Source organism: Capsella rubella, unplaced genomic scaffold, assembly GCF_000375325.1.
Source record: "Capsella rubella cultivar Monte Gargano unplaced genomic scaffold, Caprub1_0 scaffold_7, whole genome shotgun sequence".
NCBI lineage: Eukaryota > Viridiplantae > Streptophyta > Magnoliopsida > Brassicales > Brassicaceae > Capsella > Capsella rubella.
The window spans coordinates 11,492,732-11,505,687 of record NW_006238917.1 but is presented as its reverse complement, the minus strand read 5'-3'; the positions used below and the strand labels follow the sequence as shown (position 1 = coordinate 11,505,687).

At 30.9% G+C, this 12,956-nt stretch overlaps 3 protein-coding genes across 4 annotated transcripts; 1 reads left to right on the top strand and 2 right to left on the bottom strand.

Moving 5' to 3' along the window:
* Window positions 1-1,446: 1,446 nt before the first annotated feature.
* LOC17880060 lies at window positions 1,447-3,231 on the bottom strand. 2 transcript variants are annotated; one of them, XR_002832866.1, is made up of 3 exons: window positions 3,007-3,211; window positions 2,634-2,913; window positions 1,447-1,799 (listed from the first exon to the last, which is right to left on the bottom strand). XR_002832866.1 is itself a non-coding variant. In XM_006285049.2 (3 exons), exons 1-3 carry the CDS (start codon window positions 3,192-3,194, stop codon window positions 1,694-1,696), a joined length of 405 nt encoding a protein of 134 aa, XP_006285111.1. In that variant the 5' UTR covers window positions 3,195-3,231; the 3' UTR covers window positions 1,447-1,693. The 2 variants fall into 2 exon arrangements, 1 of the variants encoding a protein (XP_006285111.1); XM_006285049.2 differs by having other exon boundaries at window positions 2,634-2,744; window positions 3,007-3,231.
* A 1,244-nt stretch (window positions 3,232-4,475) lies between these two features.
* On the top strand, window positions 4,476-5,688 carry LOC17878504 (BSD domain-containing protein 1). Its single transcript, XM_023779309.1, has one exon. It carries the CDS (start codon window positions 4,507-4,509, stop codon window positions 5,503-5,505), a length of 999 nt encoding a protein of 332 aa, XP_023635077.1. The 5' UTR covers window positions 4,476-4,506; the 3' UTR covers window positions 5,506-5,688.
* Window positions 5,689-10,433: 4,745 nt separating this feature from the next.
* On the bottom strand, window positions 10,434-11,217 carry LOC111829705 (defensin-like protein 46). Its single transcript, XM_023779604.1, has 2 exons — window positions 11,081-11,217; window positions 10,434-10,659 (listed from the first exon to the last, which is right to left on the bottom strand). The coding sequence occupies exons 1-2, from the start codon at window positions 11,163-11,165 to the stop codon at window positions 10,505-10,507; spliced, it is 240 nt and encodes a 79-aa protein (XP_023635372.1). The 5' UTR covers window positions 11,166-11,217; the 3' UTR covers window positions 10,434-10,504.
* Window positions 11,218-12,956: the final 1,739 nt, after the last annotated feature.

Here is a 12,956-nt window from a genome sequence, read left to right as displayed (position 1 = left end):
TTATATGTTTTTTAAATAATTTTTAAAAAACTTTTAAAAGGTATTTATATAGTATTTAAATTTACACGCATAGAAAGATAATTTTTGTCTAAATATATAAGCTTACACATTTTTTATATATAAATATCAAATTTTTTACTTTTTAATTATCAAAAATACCCTTTTTCCATACCACTTTTTAAAAATACCCCTATTTCAAACTTTATAAAAAAACCACTTTAAATGTTTAAATTTATACAAATATGTGTGAAAACTTATAAATATACACACAAATTACCTTTATATATGTTTAAATTAATATATATCTTTCATAAAGAGCGTAAAATAACTTATAAATACCTTTTAAAAACCTTATAAACCCTTTTAAAAACTACTTAAAAACCTTATAAAAACAATTTAAAACCTTTTAAAACATTATAAAATATTTGTATCAAATTTCCAAATAGTAGTTATTATATAGAAGTACCTTATAAACCATATAAAATTTTATAATTTTTCATATTTAAACATGGATATTTTTGAAAATGGATAGATTAAGGAGGTATTTTTGAAAAGGGGTACAGCAAAAGGGTTATTTCTCAAAAATTCTCTTTAATTTTTTATAATTATTTTTAATGTTGTTTAAAAATTCTATTTGTATCTTAATATTAACAAAATTAGATATAATATGTTGCGACATCTTATGTTTATACTTGACACTTATCATGATCACGTGAGTTAGTAAATTTAAAAACCCAGCTTCGACATATAATCTCGTTTAATTGTTAAACTTTTTTTTCATTAAAATAAAATTATATTAGATAATTATGAAAATCGTAATTTAATTGATCAGTTAGCCATGTAGGCGGATTCAAAAAATCAGAATAAAAAGAGACCAAATCGTTAAACTTAAACCATAATTTTAATTTATAAAGATAAACCATAATTCTTATTTATCATTTATATACCCAAACCAAAAAATAACCTTAATTGTAAAATTAAAGTTTAAACCTTAATCCTCTTCTGTAAACAAAAACCGCCATATATTCTTGTTAATTATAAATTTTAAATCTCTATCTTATTAATAAACCAAATTGACATAACTGAAATTAGGTTATTTTTTAATTTTATTAATAATTTTTAATATATAATTCTTTATAATATTTATTTTATATATTTCCTTTTTCGATAGGGTTAATAATATTTATATTTTATCCGAATATTAACAAAATTAGTTATGACACGTGTCAAAATCTTATCGTTTATAATTGACACGTGTCACGATCTTGTTAATGGCTGATTTTGAAAACCAAGGTTTATATAATAAGATTTTGGATATTAATGAGACTCCTGCAGATGATGGTAGTAAATTTCTTGAATCTCGAATGTATATATGTTTTGCACTATGAGACACATCAATATACGACGACATGCACAACCAGCACCATAGGAAATTGAAATCAAGACTTGAGGACAATCCAAAGCATTTTATTACCGAGAACTCGAAAAGCAAAAGAACGAAGCATCAACACATTTCACTGAATATAAGACGTATAACAAAAAGTTCATATGCCAAGATTAGAATCACACTCGAAGACTTTAACACAACTCTTGAAAACCTCCCCCACCCACGATATCGAATCAACTCGGATGATCAACCAATAAATAACATATAATTACAAATATCAGAGAAACCCCTACTGCATGATCAGTCTTATTTCTTGATTTTTCCACCAACGCGAAGGGCGTGGTCATGGTTCCCTCCTCCCATTGATTGTCCTGCCTTTCTAGCCGCCTTCTCCTGCAATGCTCTCGCGTCTCTACACACACGAAAAGGTAAAAAAACAATAGAAACCCAACAATCATCCAATCTATCAAAATTACCAGTTTCACTTTCTATATCGAGAATATAAGCTATGTGATAAGGCATAGGTTGTGGTTTATGCATATAATTCATAAATGAATCTACGAAACTCACATATGTCTACTCTGACACTCACAATCACAAATCAAATTGAAACTAAACAGTCCAATCAAGTGATGCTAGCCATCCACTAGATCTCATAACTACAGATTACAATCCTCAAGGAACTAGATCGAGACTCGGGTTGATCCATCTCTGTTAACGATCCTACCAAGCTCTAACACTCAAACTCCTCATAGAGATCAAGACACTCTATAAGACACTTCATTCAACTTCTCAAATCAGCTTAAACCAGTCCTAGTTTAGCTCAAGATCATAAAAAAACAACACTCATCCAATCAATCTATCAACATATCAACAATACATCTAATTAGTTTCAGCTCAACATACTTAGACAATACAAACCTAAATCATATCAACAAAACTTTACCTTCAAGACCTCACTAACTTTAAAGAGCTCCCTTAAATTTCATGTCACGATATTAACTATATTGTGATTTATGTATTCAATTCACCAACACAGAACATCGAAAACGAATCTAAACTAACATCAATCTCTTCCAACACTCACACTGAAAAACACTAGCAGTACTCAAGAACTTGTCTTATATTCCAAGAAACTCAAACCGTTAAAACCAATTGCACTAATCTCAAACATAGGATTAAACTTCTCAAACAAGTTCTTGTTTACCTCAAGATTCCAAAAACCAGAGATTATATAATTAGTTACCTTTCACGACGTTGTTCAGGAGTTAATCCATCGTTCTTAGGTTGCTTAGGTTTATGATTACCTCTAGCTTGAGCTCTTTCACGATCACGTTCTCTTTGGTTACCACGTTTGCTTCAATTAAAGCCAAACAAAAAAATAATATCACAGAACATTAAAAAATAAAAACCTAAACTTTTATCTCCCTATGTAATAAAAATGAACAGATCAAAGAAAAGGATATGTGCCATTGTTGATGAACAGACACAGAGACAAGATCAGACAAGAACAAGTTAAGGGTTCCCTGGAAACATAATCCCACCGAAGAAGGAAACGATTAATTGAACAATTCTGAAATTGAAAAGAAAAGATTAAAGAAGATTTGTGTTTTTTTTACCTGCAGAGAAGAAGAGAGTAGGGTTTGGTAATGGTGAGATCGTGAGGAGATGATGATGATGATGATGATGATACGAAGAAGATGTGATCATCATTTTTATAGATAGAGAGAGAGCAGAGAGGACAGAGAGGACAGGGGAGTGGAATAAATTTTGGAAGAGTCGAGAAGCTCTGCAGAGAGATTCTCATTTTGTTTTTTTTTTTGTCCAAAATGTTTTTTTTTTTCTTAATTCTAATTTGGTAAACGATTTCTTTTTATTAATGCCTTCCTAAAAACTATGTAAAAACAGATTAAAGTGGAGTGAGAAAAAGTCATTTCATTTCTTAATTTACAAGTTAGTTTGCAAACTTGAAAATTGAGAGATAATGGTTTACAAAAAAAAAAAAAAAAAAAAAAAAAAAAATTGAGAGATAATCTTGAAGATTGAAAAATTTGAGGAATTTAATGTTCATTTTAATATTTATAGAATTAAACAATTATTTTTTTATATCATAAAAGTGGCCATTTGTGAATACTGTTAATTGCAAACTATTGGGCCTGGGCCTGAATATTGTCCTCTTGCGGCCCTTTTGCAGTTTGCAAACAATATTCAGTTTGCAATTTGCTATCACTATAAACCAAAATCTGGCCGGTTTATAGAGTCACGGGTTAATGGCAATTTTTTTGGTTTTTAAGATTACCAGTTATCAGCATTAAACTCAAATCGAGAAAGTATCTAATGTTCGGGGTAAATTAATCAGTCGAACCAACCAGACATGTTTAAAACTAAAAACATCTTATTTGCTAAACATTTACGATATGAAAAAATAAACACTATCTTAAATAAATACAATTTTATTAACGTCTCGAAAAAATATCATCCGAGAGGTAAGCACGAGCTATCCTTTAGTTAGATATTAAAATCGTTACAAATCAGTTGATGCAAGTCTGCAACCACATATGTTGATGTACAAAATCTATGCCCGAAATAAACTCTCAAACATCAACCCTATTGGCTAAATAATGAGCTACACAATTATAATCACGGTTAACAAAATTCTTATTTTATTAAGGAGCTACACAATTATAATCACGGTTAACAAAATTCTTATTTTATTTTGGTTCCTGTACATGAACCTCAAATAAATCTAAAATTTTAAAAAATTGTAAAAGCTTGAAAATTTTCACAATTCCATAAATATATAACTATTTTAGTTATTTTGATAATAAAAAAACAACTGATATATTCGAATTATAATCTTGAGTACTTAGTTTATATGAACTTTAAATTTGCATTATCAATCGTAATTTTATATTAAAAGAAAAAAATAGATTATTCTTCAAATCCCGTATTAAACGTCATTTTAGTTAAAATAAACAAATAAAATAAAAATATATTGATTCATACAAAACACATGCCACCGACATCGGTTCCTATATCTTCAAAATCAGAACAGTAACAACGAAACATTGATTCATTAATTAAATTTATTACAAATTTTTCAAAAATCAAAACCCTTCATGGATCTCTTCAAATCAGATTCACCCACCACAGCTTCGTCTTCTTCTCCATGGAGCTTCGGTACTCTAATCAAAACCCTAACGACAAGATCCGAATCCGTAATCGGATCCTACCGCCGCGATTTCGAGGAATTCGGATCCGAATTGAAGAAAGAAACTTCAATAATCCGCCACGTGGCTTCGAAATTACCCGATTCACTCGAGATCGGCGCCTCCGTCGCGTCAGAGTCGTTAGAATCCGTCGGTCAAGTCATCGACGATATCGGAGCCTCCGTGTGGAAATCAACGGCTAGGATGATTTCTCAAGGTAAGTTGTCTCTGAAACCACTGGATCGTAGCCGTACACGTGGCGTATCTGTGAAACCTTACAGTCGTTTTGAGATGATGTTACTTGCGATACAATCTGATAAAGGCACGTTTGTTAAAGAGCCTGATGATTTAGTTGATTTTGAGAATTGGGGTTTAGGGTTTAAGTTAGATGAGAAGAGGGATGAGATTTTTGGTTTGTTTGATGAGAAGAAAGGTTTTAAAGAGATGTATGATGAGATTGTTCCTGTTGAAGTTGATGATGAGAGTTTTTGGAAGAGGTATTTTTATAGAGTGTATAAGCTTGAGCTTGTGGAAGAAGCTAGGGTTAAGCTTGTGAACAGAGCTATTTCTGGTGACGAAGATGAGGATTTGAGCTGGGATCTTGATGATGATGAGGGTGATGGTGAGAGTTCGTTGAATCGTGAGATGGGTTCAGAGAATGTGGTAGAGAGCAGAGAGGTTTCGTCTAAGGATAGTGATATCTCGGTGATTTCGACTCAGCCATCGTTACCTGAGGTTGAAGATCTTGGGTGGGATAAGATGGAAGAAGATATCAAGAGCAATGAGGATAAGAGTTTGGATGAGAAATCTGATTGGCGAAGACGGGTTAGTGTAGCAGCAGCGGGTGAAGAAGAGGATTTAACTTGGGATATTGAAGATGAAGATGAAGATGACTCTGTTAAACAATAAACAAGCATTGCACAAAAGCCATGTTTTATAGAAAAGGTAAGATTTAGTTTGAGGCTACTGAAACAAGCATTGCGCAAAAGCCTTTTATACATGTTTTTATTTGCACATAAAACGCATATGAAACGATAAAATGATTTGTATAGTAATTTTTTACCAGTGAATTAGATCGAATTTGTGATTTAAGTTTTAACTTTCAAACTTGAAAAGGAGATTTCAAAGTTAAGGAGAAGTGACTACTTCATAATTTCAGATTTCAGAAAAGTTTCAAAAAACAAATAGAGCTAATTAGACAACTAGCAGCAGTAAGAGAGTCTTGAGTCTTATACTACTAACTACTAGTCTTCTCTTATCCATTGCTGAGACCGAGTGAGTTCCTGCAAAATCACCAAAAAGACATTTTCGAACTTATCAGGTTCACTTGGTTTGATTTATATCAGTCCTGTCCTCAAAAGACATCAAATCACCAACGTCTAGCAACTCTATGTTGTGACCATTGTGAGATATCACCCGATACTTAAGTAACTTAGCAATGAAGACATTTGTCCAAAAAAAAGCAATGAACACATGAAGAGAGACTAAAGAGCTAGCAATGCATTAAGATGGCATGACGAATAGATACTGATCTGATCCGGGTGCAGGAAAACAAAACAAAGGCTGCAGAGACTAAAGCCTAAAAAAGAGATAGAAAGAGGACTAAAAAGGCGAATCGAAGAAAATAACAATCAAAATGTAGAGTTGAAGACAGAAAAGACGAGACTTTTAGAATTATATAAAGACTGCAGAGACTAGAAGCAATGATGCAAAGGTTGAGTATAGTGAAATGAGTGCAGAAACTGTCAAAGAAGAAAAATGCGGAAATTAAAGACAGAGACTTAGAAATACCACAATACAAACAAGTTTTGTACCTCTAGTTGCAGCTAGACCTCAGTGACCAGTTTCCGAGAATCTACATGGAAACAAATAAAGTTAGTTAGATAACCAATATTCACCATTCAACAAATATGAAAACGTTATAAGAACCAGATTACCAAGTGACTCAAGAAAGTCGAGTTCTTCAAACATCTCCTTTAAGGTAGGAAGTGGTGCTTCAGACTGGAAGGAAGTCTGCAACCACTGTTGCGAGCATATCACAGCTTCGGTAATGTAAGGAGTCAAAGAACTTCTATAAGGGTCCAAGATTCGACCACTAGTACAAAAAGCGGACTCAGGAGCAAAAGAAGACATTTGAATTGCAAGAACATCCCTAGCCAATTCTGACAAGACTGGGTAGTTCCAACTTTTACGCTTCCACCATGACAAAACATCGTAATCTGATCCTAAACTCTGTCGCTCAACTGGTTCTATCAGGTAGTTTTCCAGCTCCTTACCTGCTTGTTCTTCTCTCATTTTCTTAAGCATCATCTCGTACAAAGAATCAGTTCTTATAAACAATTCATTATCTGGTAAATCAGACACAACAATTGATTGCTTAGAATCGCCATGATCGCTTTGGTTTGCAGCAGCATCCTCTTGAGATTGTTTATCCAGCATTGTAATATACTCTTCATATAGATGACGCATCACAGTATTAATTGATGATGTAAGATGATTAGCTTCCAAGCTATCTTTACCATGGAGCATTTCAAAGCAAAGTGAAGAAAACTTCATTTTCTTTCTTGGATCAAACACACTAGCAACAATCACAAGTGGATTTATATTGATCAATCCATCCCAGTACTTCTCAAACTTGTCCCTCATACTTTTTGCTTGTTTCTGTACTTCTTCATCGTCGTTGTTACTTAATTCAATTAGATTCCAGTCAATATTGGCAATGTCATTGTGACCATTTGAAGAAGCTTCTGATTTATGTTTTGAATATCCCACGGTACAATGGAAAAAGATTCTGAGAAATCCTACCAACCTTTCCAATTCATCCCAAGTAGCTGAAATTGGCGGTCCAACCCGTTTTTTTCCAGTCTCCTTCTCTGTTTCAAGAAAATACTCACCATAGAGCTTGTCCTCATCTAACATCTTCTCAAAAGCTACCCTTAACTTAAGTGCAGCCTTCAACATAAGATACGTTGAATCCCACCGAGTAATGCTGTCTAATGACAAGCTACTTTTAGTAACATTTCCTGTCTCTGCACACAACTCGAATGACTTCAACCTTGTAAAGGATGACTGCACATACTTCACCGCATTCCGAACAGCAGCAATACTATCACTTGCACGCTCGATACTTTCTTTTACAATCAGATTCACAATGTGCGCACAACAACGCATATGCAGAAACTCACCATCTTTAACTAATGCGTTAGCTCCCTTCAACCTCATAGCCTCCTTAAATAAGGTCAGAGCCTTATCATTACTCTCGGTATTATTAACTGTGACTGTGAAAACTTTCTCAATTCCCCATTCATCTAAACATTCAATAAGGTTCCTTGCAATTGTCTCTCCTTCCTTATCTGTAACAGGCTTAAAGCTAAGGATCCTCTTCTGCAATTCCCAATTCACATCAATCCAGAAAGCTGTTACAATCATGTAACTACATAAAGTAGTAGGAGCTTCCCATATATCAACAGTGAGAGAGACTCTCTTCTTACCATCACTAAACAACTTCTTCAAAGAAGCCTTCTCTTGCAAAAACATTGCAACAATATCACTAGTAGCTTTCCGTGTTGATACATCATCCTCGTACACAGGGATTACATTATGACAGAACCTCTTAAACCCCTCGGACTCAACAAAGGAAAATGGCAGCCCATTAAGAACAACCATCTCACTGACTGATCTTTTAAAACCATCTGGATCATACTTAATGGGTTTGAGATTATCATCACTACTATCATCATCACTATCACAACAACGACCATTTCTCTTTCTATCATGTTTGATTCGAGTAAAGTGTTGCCATATATCAGAACTGTGAGCAATCTTCTTCCTTGATTTTGGTGGGAAATCAGAACTTGATCTTTCTGTTTCTGTCCTTTTCTTCCCCACACTTGTCTCAACTTGAACTCCTTCTTCTCCTCCTCCTTGAACCTCTTCATTAAGCAAGTCATTGTTGCTTTCATGACGAGAAACCGAAGACATTATCTACAAAAGACACATTTTTTTTCCATCAATACGAATCTAACACCAAAACAGGAGACTCATACTCATCAATCACACAAAAGCGTGTACTTTACACAAGGATCAACACAAGGACTAAACAACTAAAAAGTTTCCTAATTTCAATTGTCAATAGCAAGAAGATTCACAATCACGTTTAAATCAAACATCAGAACTCCACAAAACTAAAAAGAATCAAAATGTTCAACTCGTAAGACTCATTCACAAACTCGTAGTTATAGTTGAATGAACTGAGAAAGAACAAAACTTTTTTTAAAGTAATAGTCTTTGAACCCATGACCAAGGGAACCCATGAGTCCATGACCAAATCGATTGTGAAGAAACGTAAAATCGAACAAACATCAACGGAAAAACCAAACCTTTACCACGGAGATGAGAATCGGACAACTGTCTCCGTCGGAGTGGAAATGAAACGCCGCAAGTTTTGATATTTAGAGAAACCCAAAAAATCTTAAAATCAGGTTTAAATATTTCAGCTGTTAGGTTAAAACCGAAAAAACCGAACCGAACCGAACCGAAATAGACTGAAACTGAACTAAAAGTTAACAGTTGCCGATCGGTTCGCATCCATAACCCGAAGTCAAATCGAATTTAACGAACTTCGGTTCGGTTCGGTTCGGTTCGGGTCGGTTAGGTTCTTCGATTAAGGACATCAAATAATTTTGAATTGCATGCATGTTGAGATTGGTCGTAACAATTTTCATTGGTGTTACAATTTATAGTTTTGTAAAGTTAATACGATTTACCAATATTAACAAAAGCTCATTTTTTCTACAACAATTATTAGTCATTAGAATTTGATATATGTGAACCCGAAAGGCATAGAGTCGGATGCATATATTTATTATGTCTGGGCACAAAATCAAGTATGACTATAAAATATTAAACAAGTATATAACTATATATATTATATATATATATGTATATATATTTTGGGTGAAACATAACTATATATATTTTAGATAACGTTAAATTATGTTTTGCATCTTTAATATATGTTAAGATTTGAAATCGAAAATATGAACCATATTTTTTTGAAAGTATTGTTTCCTTTGGTTTATAATTAGTTATATTAGCTATATACTGATTTTTTTAACCAAAAAAAAAGCTATATACAGATTTATTAATTAGAAACTTACAGAGTCGTAAATTTAAAATTCACTATAAAATGAAAACATTTTTTTCAAACATAATTAAATTTACTTATCTGATCGAGTCGCACAAATATAATCTATAAATCTAATAAATTTATACTATATTAAAAAGCGATAGCCTTGTATATCAATATTTAACCGTTCAATCCTAATTAGCCGTATCATTAGTTAAAAATAACATTATTGAAATCATAAAGTTTTACTATATTAAAAGGAAAAAATGTATACATAAATAAGAGAAATGTAAACTTTTGGAAAATTATGAAAACAAGAAAATGTCAAAAAAATTCCTATAATATATATAAAAAATATAAATTATTTAAAATGAGAAAATAACATTAAACTGAGGCAAGTAAATATAAAGTTTTGTTGTTCAATACAACATTTACAAAAGTCAAAGTCGTAAGCTTGTAAGACCGTCTACATATAATACAAATTAAGTTCAATAACTTAGAAAAAGTAAGGAAATGCGTAGCTAGAATCATTAATTTTGAGAGAGGATATATAAGTGACCTTAGACCACTTTCAACAAAAGGGTGTAAGAAACGATTTTAAAATAAGAGACTTAAGAACCCCATTTTGTACCACAAAAACATGACATATGTTTTTAAATTTTAATGATCAATTTAGTTTTATAAAATAAAATTTAAAAGCATAATTAAATAATATTAGAAATATCAGTATTTTATTCATTAAAGACCCAAAACAATTTTTCACCATTGGTGATGCTCTTACTAGTTTTGGCAACAACATTTAAAGGGACATGGAATACAAAGAGAACCACACTCTCCACCTTTAAACCCAGCTTTAATACAGTAGTTCTTACATTCATCCCCTCCATAACACCGAGTATCGCAGTGATCAATTGAGAATTTTTTGGTCCCTATCGCTATACAAGTCCACATAATGTATATGTTAAATATAATCAATATAAACATGTGTAAATTTTAAAAATTTAATAATAAGATAGTTATATAAATCTAGATAATAGAATTTTAATAAAACTTTTGTATGCAGGTCTACACATATGCATAGAAACAAAAACATGGTCATTACCAAATTTACACACACACATATACTCCATCCCTTCATTTTTCTATGTAAATTTTAAATGTATTTAATGATTTTTTGACCAATCATATTATACATCATATTTTCCTATTGGTTGAATTCATTGTATTTAATGATGTTTTACTGGAAACAAAAATTATATGTTTTCTTAATATATGTATAACAACCTTAAACATCACTTAAAAATAATTGGAGGGAGTACTAACTTTCAGAATAACTAAAAAAAACTTAAATCATACCTGAAGCCCAAACAGTGTGCTTAGACAACGAAATTGCGAGTATTATTACAAGGAAACAAGTCACCAAAGTTTTCGTACTACCCATAGTTTTAATATTTTTTTATGAACTCTATTAAGCAATTCAAATGTTTTTATTTGTTTGTATATATGTTAGAGATTGGCTCTATTTATATAGATTTTGGTCTTTAATTTTTTTATTAATTGATTTCCCCTTTTTTCAAAGTTTTATTGTTTGGCAAAAAATTCATTGACATTTATATTTATGATCATAATGGGAACTTAAATTTCAAAAAACTTTGACACTTATGTGTTTGTATATAGTCAAAGACAATTTCTTGGATATATTATCATTATGATCAATAAATATCTTAAGTTAAATGCAAGATTTAATTTCCTAATTTAATATTATTAAAATTTGTTATATTTAGGTATATGCTATAAATTTGATCTGATTTCAAAATTGATATTAAAAAAAATTGGAAATTGAAAATTAGATATTAGCCATAAAATTGTTAATTTATTCTCTCTTTTTTTCTGGAAAAATGTCAAAAGCATTAATTTACCAAAATTGATAGAAAAAATATTAAATTTACTTGTGATGGATTAAATTTCTAAATTTAATTACTTTTCAAATTAATCATGAATGTTCATTGATGTTCTAAAACTAGTTACAAACATTCATTGGTTTTTTCAAATACCACGACTTGAATTACAGGCGCATTGAGAAGGAGCAAGTGGGCTAGTGGTTCTCATCTATTTTGCTTTCTCACCAGATCCGGGTTCAAGCTCCGTCCGTCTCAAGAGAAACTTATAATTTGTAATGATGTCAAAAGAAAAAAAAAATACAAGCGCACCAATTTAATGGTTTTATTATTTATTACTCCCTCTGTTTCATTATAAGTGATGTTTTAGCCTTAAAAAGTTGTTTCATTTTAAGTGATGTTTTCAATTTTCTATGCAAGTATTTAATCTATTTAATAAATTTTGATCAATCATATTATACATCATATTTTCTCATTGGTTGAATTAATTTTATTTAACGGAATTTTTATAGAAAAGAGAAAAATAATATGTTTTCTTAATATGTGTGTAACAACCTTAAACATCACTTAAAATGAAACAGAGAGAATACATATTTTCTTATAATATAAATAGTAAAATAAAAACTAGTTGACTTAGTTGGAAAGTCATTTAACGGCTTAATTTTAGTTAATTCTATCAAGTATTAACATTGTTGTGCTTGTGCCTTACTTGGTAAAGTCAACGGAAGTTATTAATTTATTTGGAAAATCAATAAAAATTAGATATTTAATTTACCATAAGTAAAAATTTTGTTCTTTGCAATTTAATTTTTGAATTCATACTTTTCTTTACATTCTCCCATATTTTGTTTGTTAAAGGTAAAATCATTATTTTGTATACATATTATTAATAATAAATTTTATGATATAAAATTCAAGAACATAGTTACTTGTTGCAATAAATATTTTTCTTATTTAAAGGCATTTGTTTATTTAAAAGTTACAATTGAGTCCAAAAATAAAACATTATAGTATTTCTTCATATTATATGATAATATAAAGAGAATTATTGAGAAACGCCCCTTTTACTGTACCCCTTTTTAGAATACCCCTCTTTTCTATCTATTATAAAAAACACCCCTTTTTAGAATACCCCTCTTTTCTATCTATTATAAAAAATACCCCTTTTCAAATATGAAAAATTATAAACTTGTATATGGTTGATAAGGTACATCAAGATCATCATTACTAATAGGAGACTAAATCCAAATATATATAAAGTTCTAAAAAACTCTAAATGGCATTTATAAGGTTTTTATAAGGTTTTTAACACACATATAAAGATAATTTGTGTC

Bases quoted from the DNA above. Each gene is read 5' to 3' on its own strand.
- LOC17880060 (XM_006285049.2), bottom strand. From the start codon at position 3,194: ATGAGAATCTCTCTGCAGAGCTTCTCGACTCTTCCAAAATTTATTCCA. The intron at 2,745-3,006 runs GTAAAAAAAACA...CTTTAATTGAAG, and splicing joins TACTCTCTTCTTCTCTGCAG to CAAACGTGGTAACCAAAGAG. The intron at 1,800-2,633 runs GTAACTAATTAT...TCGTGTGTGTAG, and splicing joins CCTGAACAACGTCGTGAAAG to AGACGCGAGAGCATTGCAGG.
- LOC17878504 (XM_023779309.1), top strand. From the start codon at position 4,507: ATGGATCTCTTCAAATCAGATTCACCCACCACAGCTTCGTCTTCTTCT.
- LOC111829705 (XM_023779604.1), bottom strand. From the start codon at position 11,165: ATGGGTAGTACGAAAACTTTGGTGACTTGTTTCCTTGTAATAATACTC. The intron at 10,660-11,080 runs GTATGATTTAAG...GGACTTGTATAG, and splicing joins GCACACTGTTTGGGCTTCAG to CGATAGGGACCAAAAAATTC.